General features: G+C 39.4%; 1 protein-coding gene across 17 annotated transcripts in view; it reads left to right on the top strand.

Annotated features, from left to right (window-relative positions):
* LOC138764513 (teneurin-3) overlaps window positions 1–21,092 on the top strand; it is a 4,541,667-nt gene that overhangs the window by 4,393,082 nt on the left and 127,493 nt on the right. For all 17 annotated transcript variants that reach the window (XM_069940598.1, XM_069940580.1, XM_069940589.1 and 14 more), the window contains one exon: window positions 6,098–6,283. In XM_069940598.1, the coding sequence (XP_069796699.1) occupies window positions 6,098–6,283 (186 nt within the window). The remainder of the gene's footprint in view (window positions 1–6,097; window positions 6,284–21,092) is intronic.

Raw genomic sequence — 21,092 nt, 5'->3', positions numbered from 1 at the left:
ACCTTTCAATATTCAAAATGTTTAAATGAGATCCTCCCTCATTCTCCTAAATTCCAATGAATACAGGCCAGGAGCTGTCAAATACTCCTTGTTTGATAGCCCTTTCATTCCTGGGACCATCCTAGTGAGACCCCTTTAAATCATCTCCAATGTCAGCAAATTTTTTTCTTAAATGAGGAGTGAAAACTGTTCACAATACTCCAAGCGAAGTCTCACCAGTGCCTTGTAAAGCATCAACATCACATCCCTCCTTTTATAATCTATTCTTCTTGAAATGAATATCAGCATTGCATTTGCCTTCTCCACCATCGTCTCAACATGCAAGTTTACCTTCAGCCTATCCTGTACAAGGACTCCCAGATTCCCTTGCAGCTGGGTATTTTCCGTTTTCTCCCCATTTAAACAAAGAGTCTGCCTGTTTATTCTTTTCTACCAAAGAGGATGACCATCCACTTTGAGACATTCTATTTCGTTTGCCACTTCTCTGCTCATTCACTTCATCTGTCTAAGTTCTTCTGCAGCCTCCGTGTTTCCTCCACACTACCTGCTCCACCACTTACCTTGTATCTTCATGAAAAGGTTCCTTTGGATTAAGAGGAAAGCAATGGCAGGAACAAGTTAAGGGATGGTCCTTCCTGAAATAATAGAACTCTCAGTTGCCTTCATTCTCCCTTTACAGGATGAACAAGAGAGTCACTTGTTACTCTAGGAAGATAATTGTCCTTCATTCTATGAATAAGTTTAGTATTAGATTTCAAGTTGGACTCGAAGAATTTAAGTTCAGTATAGACCTGGTCCATCAAGGGCTCAGCTTGGATTCCAGCATCCCATGGTGAAATTGAGGCTGCCAAAACATTATTTGATCTTTGCTCAGAAGAATGGCTCTTAATTAGCTGCACAATTTCACTTCAATTAATTGAATCTAAATTAATAAGTTTATTGCGAAGATTGACACAACTGCGCTTCAAGGTGGTGTGTTGAAGGCTGATAAACACCTTGGTTCTAATGAAAAATTGATTAGATTGATTCACAGGAGAAACAAGGCACAGGTTATGGCGGGGGGGGGGGGGGGGCGGGAGGTGGGAAAGGCTTTCCCTTGCTGAGCAAAGTTAATATTTTGAAGTACCAGGGTTAATCAGCCTGTCCAAGGTCCTTTAATTGCTGGTTTGATTCCAAAGAAGGAGACACATCCTCATGAAGGAAACATTGGAAGAGCATACTCAGGCAGCACATTCCCGCAACACTGCAGCACAGAGCAGCTGATGAAGCTGTGACTAATCCCTCAGCTACGACTAGCTTTTTTTTAAATTGTAGTTTGGGGTGTTAGGGGAATTAGACAAATTTTTATTCATGTTCTTTCGTAATCACTCCATGTTTGATTTTTCTTACATTACCCTCTGACTGTTGCATGCTACGTTCTGGTTTATCCAACGTGTTTGAGCTGGTTAGTTACAGTATTGTGCATGGCAAAATGCTTTTTGGCTGTTTTAAGGAAGTTCCCAGTGGTTCTCAGACTGCTGCATGTTTCTTTCCAGCAAGATGCCAGGGTACCATATTAAGTCTCCTGGAGGATAGGAGACCTTTAGACTTCATTTCTGCACAAAATGACTGCATTAATTCTCTGAAAACCAGACTGCAGAATTCCCTTTGACATCTCCCTAAAATAGTTAACGGTTTGTAGATACCAGATAAAGCTGTATCAAACGCTCCAATCTGCGTGAAAATAACTTTTTTTAAAAATTTACACATACAGCACAGCAACAGGCATTTTTGGCCCAGAGTCCATGCCACCCAATTGACCTACACTCCCCGGTATGTTTTGAACGGTGGGAAGAGACGAAACCTACACAGACTCAGGGAGAACATACAAACTCCTTACAGACAGTGCGGAATTCAAATCCAGTCACGATCGCTAGTGGCGTAACAGCGTTAAGCTAGCCGCACTGACATTCAGAAGGGAAACACGATGTTTCCGCCAGCTGCAGTTGAGGCCATGCTCACCTGGATGGTCACTGCAGCGCAGCTGACAGTGTCGTATACTGCATCCAGCTTCCTCATCTTGCACAACTATGCAATGCAGGAGGCCGACAGCAAATGTAAAATTTTCATGGCTTACTTAATCGCAACAATTTCCACGAGGTAGCCCAGTGTGCCTTTCTTAAGATGCAATGTTTTCTAAGTGAATAGCTCCTTCATTGGTGCCAAAGTAGAAAGGTTCTGATCAGGGGCCTGTGTCGCACATTGAACCAGTGATGAATAAAGCTCGCATTTCTGCTACTCCCAAGTTGGTCCTACTGGTTCAGACCACTGTGGTGGTCATTAATTGCAGGGGATATTGTGGGTGAAGGTGCACGATCATCTTCAGAAGGAGAAAAACATGTACTGATACATTCCATGGAACACAGCTCAGCATTCCCATGGCTGAAGAGGAGAATAGATATGGGAGACCTCTGTGCCATTTAATATCCCATCCATACAAAGATGGAGATGAAGATGTTGGAGCTTCAAAATTAATATAATTTGGTTTAACTTCCATTTGCAGATAGAGGAACGTGGAACAGATTGTGAAGAGATGGACTATCTTTCTTACTTATTAAACCAGCTTTTATTGCTTACCCATAATTCCCCTTGAGGAGGTGATTAGCCATCTTGAACCACTGCTGACCTTCAAATGCCCCTGTGGTGTTGCAGGGAGGAATGTTCCTGGATTTAGACCCAGTTGCAAGGGAAGAATACATTTCCAAGTGAGTTGGGGAGGATCCTGCAGGTGGTGATAAGATTCTTTATGGAATATGGAGCCATCTAGAATCACAGAGTCATACCACATGGAACAGGGCCTTTGGCCCAACTTGTCAATGCCAACCAAGATGGCATTCTGAGCTAGTCAAATTTGCCTGCATTTTGGTCCTTCTGATCCATAAATCTCTCTAAATGTCTTTTGAACATTGCAATCATAACACTTACTACCTTCCTCTGGCATCTTATTCCAGATATCGACTACCCTCTAAGTGAAAAAGTTACCCCTGTGGTCCCTCTCCCTTCATGTTTTAAACCAATATCCTTTGGATTTACAAGCAATAACTCTGGGGAAAAAAAAGACTGTGAGCGTGCCCATCAAGGTTTATAACCCTTAAGAAGATTATCCCTCAGCCATCTGAAACTCCAAGGAACAAAGATCCAGTCTATCCAACGTCTCCCTATAGCTCAAACCCTCCTGTCCCGGCAACATTCTGGTGAATCTCCCTCAATGCCCCTTCCAACATTTTGATATCCTTACAGTAGATGCGCACTTGATCGGAAAGCTCAACAGTGACTGCACTTCCTCAGAAGACTGAAGCGGGCAAGGGTACCAGGCACCATCATGTCAACCTTCTTCAAGAGCTCTATCGAAAGCATCCTGGTCACCTGCATCACAGTGATCACAGTGCGGTGTGGTTGCTGCAGAGAAATGGATCGGAGGTCAATCCACAGGACCATAAGAGTGACAGAAGGGATCACCGGGATTGTTGTCTGAAGAGGGGACATAAAATCATTGAGGACCCCCTTCCACCCCGCTGACAGCATTTTTAGCTGATCCCATAGGGAAAGAGATACAGGAGGATCAGATCCAGCACCTCCTGGCTGAGGAACAACTTCTTCCCCCAGGCAGAGAGAATGTTGTACAACTAAAGGAACTTATTTATTTGTACATATGAATACTTGTCCTGCATCTATATTGTTTGTCATTTTGTTGTAAGCAGGCCAGTTGTTGCAAGCTTCTACACTGTCAGGTATATGCCATTGCCAGTGGAACAACGTGGCAGGAGGTTCGGCCAGTTCTGGAGTGCAGGACAGTCGCTGGAACATCCAGTGGTTCTCAAAGTTTTTCTTGCCACTCACACACCACTTTAAGTATTCCCTATGCCATCGGTGCTCTGTGATTAGTAAGGGATACCGTAAGGTGGTATGTGGGTGGAAAGAAAAAGTTTGAAAACCAGTTTTAACCATTCCTAATTGACTCGTTATGTGGACGGTTTCATCACTCCAAAGGAAATGGGCAAATGACAATTTTTCTCAAGCAAAATATTTCAGTAAGAGTCTAGAGCGGTGATTCTCAACCTTCCCTTCCCACTCTCATCCCACCTTAAACAATCCCTTACTAATCACAGAGCACTTATGGAATAGGGATTACTTAAAATGGTATGTGATTGGGAAAAAAAAGGTTGAGAACCACTGGTTTAACCTGACCGTTGCTTTCAGTTGTACTTTGGTATCTTTGAATGAATGGTTGAAGATTGGCTCCTGCTATGATGTGGATCTTAGAAGCTGAGGTGGATTATCCAATCACCACTTCTAATTGATCATAATTGGGAATGGTTTCTGCCTAGTTCTCAGTAGTGATATGTTGGCATGTAGCATCAGCATGGTTCCAAGTCCTTGGTCCTCCTCTTTGCTGTTTAATTGTCCATAACCATTCACAACTAAATGGGGCAGCACAGTTAGTGTAGTGGTTAGTGCAACTCTACTATTGCAGCGCCAGCAACTCAAGTTCAAATCCAGTGCTGTCTGTAAAGAGTTTGTACGTACTCCCCATGTCTGCATGGGTTTCCTCCAGGTGCTCCAGTTTCCTCCCATCCTGAAAAATGTATCGGCATTGTAGGTTAATTGGGGTATTTGGCCAGCATGGGCTCGAGGCCAGAAAGGCCTGTTGCCACGCTGTATGACTAAATTTTATCTTTAAAAATGTGGCAGGTCTCAGGAGCTTCAATCAGAGCTGTGAGCGTTCTTAGCTCCATGAAGCCCTTTGCTGTTTTATTGTACAGGTTGTCCTGCATTGGAGTTTCACTTGCCTGGCATCTCATTTTAAGGATGTGTCATCGAAAGAGATGGCTATATAATCCATGATAGACTGCAGAATTCTAATGCTTTGTGCCCTGTAATCCCCTTCATGTTTTCAAGCAGCTACTAAGCAGGCTGTGCAAAGTCTCAAGCTGTCACTGGTAGGTGGAAGGCAGTTGTAGAATCAAATATGCCATATGTATTCTTTCAGTGCAAGTTTATATTTGATAAGAAGAAATTACAGTGCTTCTTTGAAGTATATAAGATCTATAGGAGGCATGACAGGGTAGATGTTGACATGCCTACATTATTGGCAGAATCTCAAATGAGGGGGCATTTGAAGAGGGAACATCTATGTTTTTGAACGATCATGTAATTAAATTGGCCATAAATCAAAGTATTGAGTATAGCAGTTGAGATGTTATGTAAAGTTCTACATAAGACATTGGTGAGGCCAAATCTGGAGTATTGTGTGCAGTTTCGGTCACCTAACGACAGGAAAGATTGAAAGAGTGCGGAGAAGATTTACCAGAACGTTGCCCGCACTTCAGGAACAGAGCTACAGGAAAAGGTTAAACAGGTCAAGACTTTATTCGCTGGAGCATAGAAGAATGAGGGAAGATCTGATAGGTGTATTTAAAATGATGAGGGGTATAGGCAGAGTGAATGTAGGTAGGCTCTTTCCACTGAGGGTGGGTGAGGTACAAACCAGAGGACATGGGTTAAGGGTGAAAGGGAAAAAGTTTAGGGGTGAAATAGGGGGAACCTCTTCACACAGAGAGTAGTGGGAGTATGGAATGAGCTGCCAGCTGAAGTGGTCAATGTGGGGTCAATTTTCACATTGAAGAATACTTTGGACAGGTACATGGATGGGAGGAGTATGGAGGGCTATCGAATGGTGTAGGTCAGTTGGACTCGGCAGAAAAATACAGACTAGAAGGGCCAAAGGTCCTTTTTTGTGTTGTAATGTTCTATGGATGGGGAAACCACACAGTGAAGGAGATGAGTCTTGGGAAGATCAGCCATGAAAGGACGGACTTGAGGGTTGAGCGACTTCTTTTGCTATTCCTGGTATGAAACAGCAACAGAAAATAATTGGATGTTTTTTGAGAGACGAATGTAGCATACCATCTTTTTTATATTTTACAGATTTAAATTGTGCTTTGTCTGAAGAGTAGATTATTAAAAGCCTAATTTCTGGGAAATACTTTTATCATCCATATCGGCAGAAGAATCCGTCTTATATTGATGTAATCTGATCACGTTCTATGTTCCACAGAGATCTGCCCCGTGGAGTGTGGAACACATGGTGTGTGCCTGGCAGGTGCCTGCCGCTGTGAGGAAGGCTGGACCGGGGCAGCTTGTGACCAGAGAGTGTGCCACCCTCGTTGCTTAGAGCACGGAACCTGCAAAGATGGCAAGTGTGAATGCCACCAGGGCTGGAATGGCGAACACTGCACCATAGGTAGGATTTGCATTGAAGGTAGTAAGATTTTTTGGTGTTTTGTGTTGCAAGCATGACTACCGTGCAATAACAGGAAAGTACTATGGTTTAGTCTGTTTCCAATTCATTGGGCATTGGAGAGTGTTGGATGCAAGTGGTTTGTGATGTTTTGTGTACTTACCATTTCTGTGGAAAACTCCTCACAACTATAAACCAGACTCCATTCTGACTCCCTCTGTGGTAAATATTTTCTGCAGTAGGATCAGGTACTCTGATATCTCATTTGTGCAGAGGGGGGAACAGTTCTCTGGACACCAGCATGAAACACATGCATGAGCATTGCCTGCAAGGTATCACCTTCCAACATCCAGTCAGGTTGAAGTCAGGAGATAATCACAGCTGCCAGCTTTTCTCTCTCTCTCTCTCACACACAGACACAGGAGCCCCACACCAACTCAAAGTAAAGAAAATACAAGCCCAATAAATAAGAAAAGAAACAGTGGGAAATCAATTTTAAAATTATATAGACACATTTTTTTTTCTTTTGGGAAGTTTCAGATCTTTTCTTTTCTTCTGGTCTTGTCAAGCCAAATGAAGACATGTTTGGTTTGAAGTTATGGCAACAGTTTTGACCAGGTATTCGGCAGAGCAATAGAGAAGGTCAGATAATGATCCCAAGATCATTTTAGGAGACAAAGTACTGGGCTGTGGCTGAAGCAAATAAAGTGTCCTGCAGGAACATGAGGTCAATGCAGAATACCTGGAAGGCAACCCTCAAGTGTAAATGTCCGTCGACCAAAGTCTTGGCTCTTCTGATTCTTAACCGGCCCCTGTTTGGATGTCCTATTGTATCAGCACTCTGCTGTATTTTTGCCTTAATCTCATGTTCCAGAGACCAGCATTATTCATTAATTAATCTCAACCCAGAAGTCTTTTATTGATCAATTATCTGAGTTGAAACAAAGCAAAAGAAAAGAAAAATACAGACGTTTGCAGGTTGTCAGAAGTAGTTCAAAAAATGAAAGTTGGAACAATTTTGTGAAGGTGCTAAAAAATCATATTTAGTGTCTCCCTGACCTTTCGAACCAGTTATTTTCCTCTGAAGCTCAAACCAAAATTCTTTCATTTTCAACTCACGCCAAAGTCACTGAAAATTTGGTTCTGTCTGAGTGTGTGAATAAAGTGAAAGCTTTTACAAAGAAAGATAGAAAAATGTGATTGCAAGCTTTATTTACATTGGTTAAATCTTTCCTTTGTATCTTATAACCCAGCAGATTCCTCAAGTTTGAAACATGCACACTCATGCACTTTGCATGATCCAATTTTGGACTTGGGGAGAAACATAGATAATTACTAACCCAACTATTTGTCTCTCAGCATATGGTGACGTGCCCACACTGCTTCAAGTTGTTAAAATAAAACACACCAAATCACTGCTTCGCCCACTATCATCGCATTTCCAATAAACAGCATCTTGCTTTCTGCAGTCCGACACAGATGCCCACATTTTGCTTGGACAACCTTGCATCTTCCACCTTGTATAAACTTGTGGCCATCGAAAACTGTTGAGCCCATATCCTACCAAGTTTCATGTGTGTCCATGCTTATTTTCTTGTCTAAGTAAGCAGATTCTCGATTTTAAAGTGTCATTCTTTGTTTTCAAATGCTCCAATGTACCTGTTGACAAATCTTTTATGTCTCTATGCTCTGCTATTTTTAATTGTTCTGTAATTTAATCACCATTTGCTAGAAATGTGAGTTTTGTCTTCTGTCCTGAAGCCACGCTGCTTCTTCCATCATTTAAGAGACTCTTTTAAAGTTGTTCCTTTAATCTATCTTTTAGACCTCTGCATTATTCTCCAGATGAAATTTCATACCAGGCATTGCCTGATAATGTCATGTGAAGCACCTTGGGATGTTTTATTTTGTTAAAGATGCTGTTACAGTACTTATTTGTGTATTGATTTAATGGGTGTTGTCTCCCTCTTATTTACCACACTAACGGTCATACCTTTGCGAGCCTTGAAAGTAGCTGTCAGCAGGTTGTTTGATTTGGGGTCTGAAGGATTCAAACCTCTGTCAGGTCATGTGTGATGTTCACACAAGCAGACATTTGTTAACTGAAAGAGTAACACTCCCATTAAATTTACTCTTGCTCACCTATGGGCATATAAGACCAGAGAGATGGAGATCAGCCAATGTCTGGAATGGAGAGCAAATCATATTTAATTCCATGTTGTGCTAATTTAGTACTACCTTGGACAATTTGTTACAAAAATATATTTGTGGAAAATCACATATTGAGTTTGTATGAGAATACAAAAGGGAGAATCCATGACATAGAATTTCTTTCATGGAAAGAAATTTCAAATCCTGATAAACAGAATAATAATAGGTTTGAATTTTTTGGTTTTTAAAAGAATAAACAAAAAATGGAACATTCACTTGCAAAACATATCTCTTTTACATGTGGTAAGACACTGAGGAGTGCAGTAGAACAGAGGGAACTGGGTTATACAGATATAGGTTGAACCTCTATTATCCAGCACTCTGTGGTCTGGCAACTACCGTGGACCAGCATGTTTTCAATCTGCCACCATTAGTACAATCTCCTTGCAATCAGCATGGGGCTAGAACCCTAGTCCCAATCACTTGCGCAATAAAGTTTAAATCTGCCACGATCGGGACCAGAATTCAAGTCCCACGCTATCTCTAACGTCTGGATTGCTGGCGCTGTAAAGGCGTTGCGCTAACCCTGCCACCCCACAGTATTATTTCCTGTTTTAACCTTTGTTCTATTTTTGATATATCTACATAGGGGTCAATTTCTGTTTGTCAGCATTTTCTGTGATCTACCAATGGCTCGGTCCTGACATGCCGAATTAAAGAGGTAAAACTTGTACATAATTGCCTGAAAGAGGTGTTAGAGGTAGATAGGGTTGTAAAGCAAGCTTTTGGCATATTGGTCTTCATTAATCAAAGTGTTGGAATGTTATGAAGTTGTACAAGACATTGGTAAGTGCAGTTTTGGTCACTTGACTACAGGAAAAGATATCATTAAGATTGAAAGAGTGCAGAGAAGATTTACTGGGATGTCGCCAGGACTTCAGGAACTGAGTTACAGGAAAAGGTTCAGGATTTTATCCCCTGGAGCATAGAAGAATGAAGGGAGATTTGATAGAGGTATTTAAAATTATGAGGGGTATAGAGAGTAAATGTCAGTAGGCTTTTTCATCTGAGGGTAGGTAACATAAAAACCAGAGGCAATGGGTTAAGAGTGAAATGGGAAAAGTTTAAGGGAAACATTATGGGGATCTTCTTCACACAGAGAGTGGTGGGGGTGAGGAATGAGCTGCCAGCAGAAATTGTAAATGCGGGCTCAATTTTAACATCTATGAAGAATTTAGACAAGTTCATGGATAGGAGGGGTACGGAGGGTTATTGAAAAGGTGCAGGTCAGTGGGATTAAGCAGAATAATACTTCAGCATGGACTAGATGGGCTGAAAGGCCTGTTTCTGTGCTGTAAAGTTTTATGGTTCTCTCATTGGTGTAATCCAATCTCATTGAAATCTTTGCATTCTAATGCGATGGAAAGATGTGTATGTTCAGTTGCTGAATGTTTTGTAGGCTGAGTTCAATAGATTTTGGGTATGAAGGGAATCGATAAGATCAGCAAGAAAGTGGATCGTCCAGATCAGGGGTAGTAATGTTACTGGATTGCAAAACAAAAGCTTAAAATGGTCCCTGACCCTCTGCTTTTCTGGAATAAATTCTCCTTTTATTTTGTGCTGCTGCCTGAATGCAAATGTAATCTTTCACAGCCTATCAAATCTGGTGTCCACCCTGTCCTATGTTAGGCGTCAAATCTGAGCAACACTCGTGCAGTTCTTTTTAAGTAAAACAAAATTATTTTGCTTCAATAATCATTTCAGTCTCGGTGCTCATTTCCTGTGCAAAGCCTTCGAGAGTGGGATGCCTATCAAATAGCACTGATTTAATTCAGGCAATTCAGACAGGTACTTGTTTGAGGGAAATTAAAATATATAAGCTATGCACAATGGTGTGGGTGGATTGAGGAGGAGGGAGTTTGGAAAAAAAAACAAGCTGCAATTTTATTTTCAGTTTAATGCTTTAATAGAGTGGGGCCAACTGGATCATTAATTAATGCAAAAGATGATCCGTTTCCTTTGACTGAACTACAACCAGTAGTGCGATTGAGAGAGACACCCTTCACATCCTAAAATTATTTGCTGGAGGCGTAGTTAATTTACTTTTAATTGTTGCATTACGTATTTTTCTTTATTCTTTGCTATTTTCTGCAAAGGTGCCAAGGAGGATGTGACTGTTCAGTAAAAAGTTGCAAATTAAGATATGATGGCTTGGATGATTTTTCCTCATTCAACAAATCGCTCTGTTAAGCAGAGTCTTTCAGTGTGACTGAGTCAAATGGTCCGTGACAAAGTGTCCTCAGCGATGCAGTCATCCCATTACTGTCCCTCCTCCTATCAGCACTCTGACAGTGGTCTTAATGTTCGGCCCGGTCAGTTGAATAGAAATGTGGCTGTTTTGATTGAATGAGTTTTGAATTATTGATTGCTGTCTGAATTATTTGACCTGTACGGAATAAGGGTGAGGAATAAATGTGATTAGCTTCTGAATGAGTTTTCTTTTGACAGCTGGTGGAACAGGACCAGAAATTGGCTCACCTCTTGCAAGAAGTAGAGTTGTGGGAAAAAGGCCTCTTTAAAATGTAGGTTTTCTCCCTTCCCCATCTCTCCTCTCCTGGTAACTGCTATTAGTAGAGATTTCATTTCATGGCTATCTTTAGCCCATCGATAGCTCAGTCAATGTGACCTCATTCATTTGTTCATGCTAATCCCTCTCAAACATACTTTTCAGATGAGGCTGATTGTCATTGATCAGGACAGGGAAGCCCCAGCCATTCTTGCATCATGATAGCCTGAGTATGAGAAGATTAGTAGTAGCATCTCTAGTAAAGTCACCTAAATCTCAACAGACTGAAGTCCATAAATAGAGTCACAGAGTGGTCGATCAACACTGCATTAAAACGACCCATCAGCCCAACTTGTTTAAAGTTCGGAGTTTTGGTCAGAGTACGTACTGACATCAAATACAACCCTGTGATTCTTTTTTCTGCAAGCTAACCTTTATAATTTCTACACCAGTAACTGTAAACTGTACTCAAAGAAAGAAAGAGCTATAAAAGAAGAACGGACTGTGAAAATGCAGATGTGTGTATAAATACACACCAATGAATATTGAGCAGAATTTGAGTCCTTAAATGCGTATCTAAATGAGTCAATTATTCAAATGTCTGATACTTGAGGTGTAGCAACCATTCCTGAACCTGGTGGTATGAATCTTGTGGCACCTGTACCTCCTTCCCAATGGCAGCAGTGAGAACATGCCCATATAAATTAAAATTTTTAAATTGAAATGTAAGTTTAGACGTGCAGCACGGTAACAGGACCTTACAGCCCACGAGCCTGTGCTACCCAAATACCTCGATTAGTTTGGCAGCCCCCATATTTTTTTGAAGGCTAGGAGGAAAAATCAGAACACCCAGCGGAATCCCACACAGACATGAGAAGAATGTAAAAACTACTTACAGATGACGCCAGATTCATACCCTTGTCACTGGCGCTGTAATAGCATTGTGTTTACATACTATAAAATAATGCTTCCAAGAAAAATAACCCCCTCAAAGAAAATAACAGAAAAATATAAAAAAACCCACCCAAAGGTAGTAATACCCTAAAAATCTGGGTGTAGTGAACCCACTAGTGGCAGATGACTATCAAAGTTTTCAGTGTCATCAAGCCCCCCCCCCCCTCCAGCCAGATACATATTTATTATTTAATCAAACACAATAAAATATAGTCCATATATTCAGCCCAATGATTCCAAGCCCAATGACTGCTCTGGATCTTCAACATCATGAGGACTTTGTGTCAACTCTTCTTTCTTTCCATTCCCATTTCCATTTACCCTCCTCTGAGGAGATAACGGAGGAGAACACCCATTTCTTCGAAATTCCGGCAAAGAATTAACAAAAACCAAAGCATCATAACCATTCTCAAAAAATTGAGATTGAAAATTTCCATAGAAAACCTTCAAAATTTCAGGATAATGAAAAGCAAACCTGTAGCCTTTTCGCCACAAAACATCTTGAGCCCTATTAAATTCTCGTCGTCTTCTAATAACCTCTTGACTCAAATCAGCATAAAAAACACTGTTATTTTGAACCATTAATGGAGATCGATTCTGCCTTGCGTTCTGCACTGCCATACATAAAATCATTTCTCGATCTTGATATTTTAAACAACGAATCAAGACTGCTCTCGGTGTTTGTTCTGGAAGTGGTTTTCTTAGAGCTCTGTGAGCCCTATCCATTTCCAAACCCTCAGGGAAAAGCTCTTTACCCAGCACCTCTGGGATCCAGTGCTTAAATTTTTTTATAGGCTCAGCACCTTCAATGTCCTCTGGGAGACCAACGATTTTCACATTATTCCTTCGACTTTGATTTTCCAACGAATCAATCTTCTTCATTAAATCTCTTTTCTGAATCCCCCAATCTACAAAAGAACCTTCCACTTTTTCCATTTTTCTCTATTACATTTTCTACCTGAGTTTGACACTCAGAGAAGGCGGTTTCAATTTTCTTAAAATTATTTTGCACAGTATCAATTGATTTTGTACATCTATTAATATCAGTTTTAACTACAGTCATTTCCTGTTCAACAGTTGACATTTCATCACACAAGGTATTCATTTTTATTTTCATCTCCATAAATCCTTGATTCACTTGAGTTGATATTTGTTTTGACATATTATGCATTTGACAAGCAATCCCTTCCAAAACAGTAAACACTGAATCCAGTCCAGATTCCACTTCCACTTTTTGAGATCCACATTCTTTAACTGCAAGCTCCTCCTCCTGGATGAATTCCAATAAGGTAAATTTCTCTTCTTCCTCAGTCATCATGGGTCCCTTGGCTGAACGGCTGCGGGTCTGGAAACCCGAAGCCGGCACCCCGACTTCTTTGGGACGCCGGCGTTCGGGCTCCCCCACAGTCCAGACATTCTCCAGCACCTCTCGGACCCGCGATGCCCCACACAGGCCCGGCAAAGCCATAGGACGCGCAGGAGTGTCCTCCGACACTACACTGCGCGCCACTGGGCCACCCAGCGAGGTCGTGGGTTCACGGGTCCCCTTATTGGCTGTGCCGCCCGCGTGCATGGCTTCACGTGAATGCGGGTCAGCAAAAGCCGAGCTCACCGATGTGCCAGCACCATCTTGCGGATGCAGGATTGGCACCTGAGTCAGACTCGAATGGGCTGGAGTCCTCTGAGGCTTCGACAACATGGATTCATTTATGCAGGTAGGCCTCAATTCTTCCGCATTTTTATAGGGTAGTTTTTTCTGAAGCTGAGGTGTAATTCTTTTCACATTGGATACCATCATAAAGCACTGTTATTTAAATAACAGTAAATCTTATTTTTAACCACTTTTATGCTTTTTAAAAACCGGATATTTAATGGTCCAGCTGGGGAGAGGTGGAATACACGTCTTTCTTCTACGCCATCATGCCACGCACCCCCAATAGCATTGTGTTAATCGCTATACTAACCATACTTCCTCATCTCTTTGGACCTGCACTTGGCCCTTATTCTTCTAACCCTTTCCTGTCATAAGAGGCCATAAGAGAGAGGGGTAGAATTAGTCCTTTCGGTCCATTGAATCAGCTCTGCCATTCAATCATGGCGGATGTATTCTCTCATGTACCTGTTCAAATAACTTAAATGTGGTAATTTTTCTTGCCTATACTATAAAATTTACCCCTCATATTCCTTTTACATTTCTTCCTCTTTATATTAAATCCTTGCCCTTTAGCTTTAGACTCTCCTACCCTCAGGAAAATACCAGAACAGTTCACTTCTATCTATGAAACTGAAGGGAACTCTTCAGTTTCCTTTGGTCCCGAGGCAAATGTCCTAGGATATCCATCCTCTCCTTGTAATTCAAAACTTCTAATCCTACTAACATTCTCATGAATATTTCTGCATCCTTTTCAATTTACTGACATCTTTCTATAGCAAGGTGAGCAGAACTGCACACAATCTTCTCAACGTGTCCTTGCTCTGGCTAAATTTGCGATACTGCCAAAGAGGGATTATATTTATAGAATTAATTGAAATGGTATTAAGCATTGATTAAACAGGTGTAAATGATACTGAAAAACTGGCCACCACATACAAGGTAGGAGAAACATACCTTGTATAGTTGACGATCGAAGATATTTGATTCACAATAATATGTTTTGATTCCAATTAAAAATCAACTAACTGTCTAGGATTGAATGACTCCAGAGAATTTAACTGTTATTTCTGGGAGCAATCATTTGAACCCAACCAATAGTCTGTAGAGTAAACACTGAACAAGTTCTCCTCCAAATTAAATGGCAAAGGAGTTCAGGGTTATGGGGATAAGGCTGGAAAGGGGTACTGATGGTAGTGATCAGCCATGATCTGTAAAATGGCGGTGCTGGCTCGATGGGCCGAAGGGCCTACTCCAGCTCCTATTGTCTATTGATACATTTTAGGATCAATGCACTTCAAAAAATCTTTGAATTAAAAGTCAGATGGGAATTTTGCATGGTTTCAATGTCATTCTCTCCATCATCTTCAGATGAATCCATTGAATATATCCAAACATGGGAAATAAGCAGGAGCTTAATTTTCCTATATGAAGTTTAATCATTCCAGTGCTTTACTTCATCCATTTAAATGAACAGGAAACATTGGAAATATCCAGCAGGCTGAGCAACATTATGGAGATATTGTGAGCAGTTTTGGGCTCCTCGTTTAAGAAAGGATATGCTGACATTAGAGTGGGATCGGAATAGGTTCACAAGCAGAATTCTGAGAATGAAAGGGTTATATGAGGGACATTTGACAGCTCTTGGCCCGTACTCATTGGAATTTAGGAGAATGAAACATTTTGAATGTTGAAAGGCATTGATAGAGTAGATGTAGAAAGGTTGTTTTGCATGATGAGAGAATTTAGGCCAAGAGGGCACAACTACAGGATTGAAGGGTGTCCACTTAGTTCAGAGATGCAAGTTGGTGAATCTGTGGAATATTTTGCCACAGGCAGTTGTGGAGGCCAAGTCTTTGGGTGTATTTAAGGCAGAGATTGATAGGTTCTTCATTAGCCAGGCATCAAAGGATATAGGGGAAAGGCCGGGCAGTGGGGTTGAGTGGAAAAATTGATCAGCTCATGATTGAATGGTACAGCAGGCTTGATGGGCTAAGTGGCCCATTTCTGCTTTTATGTCTTATAAAAATGATGTAAGATTTTACTTCTGTGGACTTTGAAGATGTTTTAGATATAAGATCTTAAGTAAGTGGATATACAAGGGAATAAAAGTGTGACTAAGGGGAAGGTCTGCTTCATTGTGGCCACAGAGGGCCAATGACCTTGTCCTGTGCTATAAATTTGTGAATCTATGATAGAGGGCATGAAGGGTGAAAGGACAAGGACAAGTGAAAGATGTAAATGGAAATCACATTGTTGGCATTCCAGATAGTGAGGTTCCCCCAGTACAAAAGCTGTCTCCTGTGAATGCTGGAAGTCTGAAATCAGAATAGCAGCTGTTAGAAATGCTATGCAAATCAGGCAATATCTGAGAAAAGCAAATTAGTGTTTACTGTAATACGTCAATGAAATTTCATCAGGAACATAGAAGGTTACAAAATTTCAAGTTAAAAGATAAGATTTTCTTCCTTGAGTTTTTGCTGATGTTCGCAGAAACTGTGTTTGAAGCTCATTACGAATGTGCTAGAATGGGACGGTAGGGTGTAAAATAGCAAGCAGACTTCAAGTGAATGCCGGCTTTCAAGTTCATTATCATCCAATACCATCTATAAACAACCAGACTAAACAGGGTTTCCCCAGACCACGGTGAACACACATAATACGCAGCACATAATAATCACATATATACATAAAGATATAATTTTAATTGAATACATTTTGGGATGATTTACACAGTTACAAGATACTGTTTATTCATCTCACAGCCTACGGGAAGAAGCTATTTCCCAGCCTGGGAGCACTAATTTTGATGCTTTTGTACCTCCTCCTTGAAGGTAGTGGGTCAAAAATACTGTGTGCTGAGCAGAGAGGGTCCTCAATAATTATTTGAGCCATATTTAAGCAATGGTCCCGTTGAATGTTGTCAATTGAGGAAAGGGAGACCCCAATGATCTTCTCGGCCATTTTGATGATCCCCTTTCTTTTCTTTTTAAAATATTTTTATTTTGATTTGGTAGTGAGAAATATTACAAGTTATATATTAGTTACATAACTTTTTAATAATATGATTTATACATTGTCTTGTACACAATGCTCGAATAAAATGGAAATTCCCTGATGAAAACTTCACCTCATATTCTAATATTATGACATTCATTGTTGGTTATCTAATTGAACTAATCTCTTCTACTTATAAAGGAAATATATAGAGAAAATAAAGAAAAAAAGACCACCCCCATTCTAATCCTACCCCTCCCACCAATCACAGTCACCAACGAATAATATGTAAAGAATTGAGTCTCAGGTCCCAGACGTCGGAGAGGAAGCCCCCAGAGCACTCTGCCTATGTGTTCAAACTATGGTAATTGTCAAATTGTCAAATTCAATGTTGATCTCTTTAATGTTATATCTAATTTTCTCCAAATTTAAGCAAGATATAGTATCCTGTATCTATTGCATATAAGCTGGTGCTAAGCTCTCTTTCCATTTCATCAAATATATTCATCTGACTATCAATAAAGTAAAAGCTAATATTTTTTTAAAAGTTCAAGGAAATACTCTCCTCCTGAGAATAACGAAACAAAGCAATAAAAAGACACGGCTCCATTTTAATTCTAAAGTTTTGAAGAACTGTGCCCAAAATTCTTTTAGTTTTGGACATTCTCAAAACATATGAATCAGAGAGGCCTCAAAGATTTTAAACTTATCATATAGTGGATCAATATCAGAATAAAAATGAGATAGTTTAGCTTTGGACAATGTCGTGCCCAGAAAGAGGTATTATTAATCAGATCAAACGTAGTATCCCAATCTTCATCTAGTACAGATATATTTAAATCTTGTTCCCATTCATTCGTGATTTCCCTCCCTGAACATATTCTTAGAATCATCATCAATTTATTTTCAATAACTGCTATCAATCCACCATGAGAAAACTTTAAATCAAGAAATAAATCAAGGATATTGGTTTTAGGAATTCAAGGAAAATTAGAAAGTTTGGACTGAGCAAAATGCCCATTAGGAAGGTTGAATTTAACGGTTAGTTCAGTGGTTCTCAACAATTTTCTTTCCACTCATATACCACTTTAAGTAATCCCTATGCCATTGGTGCTGTGAGATTAGTAAGGGATTGCCTAAGGTAGTATGTGAGTGGGAAGGGAAGGTTGAGAATCACTGTTCTAGATCCAACTGTTACTGAAATATTTTGCTTGAGAAAACTTGTCATTGGCCCATTTCCTTTGGAATTATGAAATAGTGCACATAACGAGTCAATTTAGTTACGAATAAAACAGTGGTCTTCAAACTTTTTCTTTCCACTCATATACCACCTTAAGCAATCCCTTAATAATCACAGAGCACCTATGGCATAGGGAATATTAAAGTGGTATGTGAGTGGAAAGAAAAATGTTGAGAACCACTGGGTTAGTTGCTCAAATAAAGTGAAATCACCCAAAATGTACATATCCCTAAACTTTTTTTATACCCAATCCTTGAAATCGGAATCCAAGATAGAGGGTTGATAAAGATGATTCTTTATAATAGGGCTAGCAAGAGAAACTTTGAAATAGCCAAAGAATTTCCTAAATTATGCCCATATTCTCAGCCTATGTCTCATTATCAGATTGTCTTTCAGTTTCAAAAAGGAAAAGCGGCAACATAACTAAATTTTTAGAAAAGCTCAGTTCCATTTCTACCCAAGAAGGATGATTGACTGAAGTATCCAAATGTAATAGCAATAATAAATTTTGTATATGGCTGCCCAAAAGTATAATCTAAAATTTGGAAGAGATAAGCCCCCATTCCTTTTGGTCCTTATTTATATGGGGTTATTTTCCTTGCCATATATATGAGGAAATAATCAAAACCAATGAATTGGTTTTAGGAATGAAAATTGGTAAAGATTGAAATATATACAAAATTTTAGGTGGAATGTTCATTTTAATAGCATTAATATGTCAAATTATTGTCATACATAAGGGTGACCATTCATGACAACAACTCTTTAGTCTGGTTAATAAATCCAGATTTTTTTTCTCTTTCAATAGGTTCTTACAACTCTTTGTAACTATAATTCTAGATATTTGAATTGATCTTTAAATATTTTAAAAGGGAAATTAGCATAGATTACTAAAGGCCCATTTATGGGTAGTAATTTTCACTCTCATGAAAATTTATTTTATACCCTGAAAACAGACTAAATTAGGAAAACAAAGTTAGTAAATAAACTTGGTAAAGAAATCGCAGGATTGGAATAAAAAGCAAAAGATCTTCTGCATATAAGGAAACTTTTTGTTCAATTCCCTTTCTAATTATACCACTAAAAACGCTACTATCAATCAGAGCAGCTACTAAAGGTTCCAAACTCAGTTCAAAGAGCAAATGGCTTCAGGGGCAACCTTGTCGAGTTCCCCTATAAATCCTAAAAAATATTGGTTGTTGCAAATTTGAACATATTGAAGTGCTAGGGGCATAAATACAATAGTTTAATCCACTTGATATAAAATTGGACCAAAATTAAATTTATTTAGAATAGCAAACATATATTCCCATTCCACTTGATCAAATGCTTTTTCAGCATCCAATGATAGAGCATATCATTTCTTGGAATGGAAGGAAATATAAAATATTCAGTAATCAATGTATATCATAAAAATAACAATTTTAATACAACCTGTCTGGTGATTAATGGTAAGTTATTCTCTGATCTATGGACAAGAACATTAGATAAAATAGTATCTACATTATGTAATGAAATGGGTCTATAGTTATGTACACTCAGTTGGTTCCTTCCTTTTTTTTTCAAAATGAGAAACATACTTGCTTCATTAAAAGAGGAAGTTTCCTTCTCTAAATGTATTATCCAACACAAAGCTTAAGTAAGGTACAAGCCATTTGGAAAAAGATTTGTAGAATTCAACAGGATATCTATCTGGTCCTGGCGCTTTACCAGATTGCAATGAGGAAATAGCTATAAGTGATTCCTCTTGAGAAATAGGTAGTTGCTGACTTGTGCGTTTATCCTGTGAAATAATATTTAAATGATCTAACAGATCTGACATTGAAATAATATCATTATCAAGTTCCGAAATGTAGAGTTCGGAGTAAAATTCCATAAAAGTCTTGCTTATTTCAGAATGATCTGTAGTCAGATGATGATCCTTTTTATTAACTTCTGGTCTGATGCTTGGTAGCTTCCATACCACACAATTATGCAACCAGACAGGAGACTCTCAATACCTGCTCCTGTAAAATGTTGTAATTTTACATTATCCTTATTGTAAATGTGGCTTCTTTTTTTTAATTTATTTTTTAATTTTTCACACTATAAACCATACTGGCCAAAATACATACATACATTTTTGTCTTGAATATATAGTGTCATTTTCTCCCCTTATTCCCCCTCCCTTCCCTCCCTCCCTCTCCCCCCCCCACTCCCATTTATTCAAAGTTCAATCTATAGGATACATTAAACCTGTTAAATAATGTCATCACTTAATAAAAATGAACAAGAAATGTGGCTTCTTCATGAACACTCTGTCTAATATACTGAGAGGAAAATTTAGATTATTAGGGCCTTAGATTATTTGTGCCTTAGTTATCAGCATACAATGTTGAATTGTCGAAATGAGAAGCACAGTGGGAAGGATTGGAAGGGCCAGGATTTCAGAAAGAGAATGTAATTTTTTTGTTCACCATAAACTCGATTTGTGATCAAGGTTGGAGAGTATTGAAGCTTTGTGAACCTCCCACCCTTCCCAGTTTTAAACATGAAACATGTTGACAGGTAAGTATTTTGTCTAAATTATTATCAGATCATGTTGTGTGCAGATCCTATCCGGATGGAGAAACAAAGATATCAAGTTGTCCTTTCCTGAATTGACAGATCATCTCGTTTCACACAGAAATCTATAGGACATATTTTTGAAACCTTGTAGGAAACAGACATCAGCAAGTGCTGTAGCTTGTAATGTTCTTGTTGTTTCCTTGCCTGATGCCTCCTCTATGATGCTATCTGAGGATGGGAATTTCAATGGTGGTGCAGGTGGGTAAGGAGGGGTGGTGGAGAATGGAGTGATGACAATATTAATCACAGTGATCCAGTGATTTGGCCTTATTGTCTAAACTAAAGCTGACACCCTACACCAGGATGGTGCAGCATTCTCGTCTGAATGTCAATTTACCTTAGTCTAATTTCTCATGTAAATTGGTCAATTTGCATGAAATAGGTGCATTTCTGCTCTGGCCTGTCAAACGATGTTTTAAAATAAAAGTTTTTAGCATCAAACATGGCTGGTTGACACCATCTGTTTGCATTGTTTGCCTGAAGCATTTTCGTCATGCTGTGCAATGCAAACTGCAACTCTTTAATTGTTAATCTTGAGAAAAATCTTGGCCCTGACTAGAATTAATATTTAGGCTCGCACGTTTATATGTAAAATGATTGTTAAATATCAAACCCATAACTGTGGATAAATGTTAATCTTGTGTTT

The sequence above is a fragment of the Narcine bancroftii genome, chromosome 1, assembly GCF_036971445.1.
Source record: "Narcine bancroftii isolate sNarBan1 chromosome 1, sNarBan1.hap1, whole genome shotgun sequence".
In the NCBI taxonomy this organism is placed as follows: Eukaryota; Metazoa; Chordata; class Chondrichthyes; order Torpediniformes; family Narcinidae; genus Narcine; species Narcine bancroftii.
The sequence above is the reverse complement of the archived record's forward strand: the minus strand, read 5'-3'. Positions and strand labels throughout refer to the sequence as shown.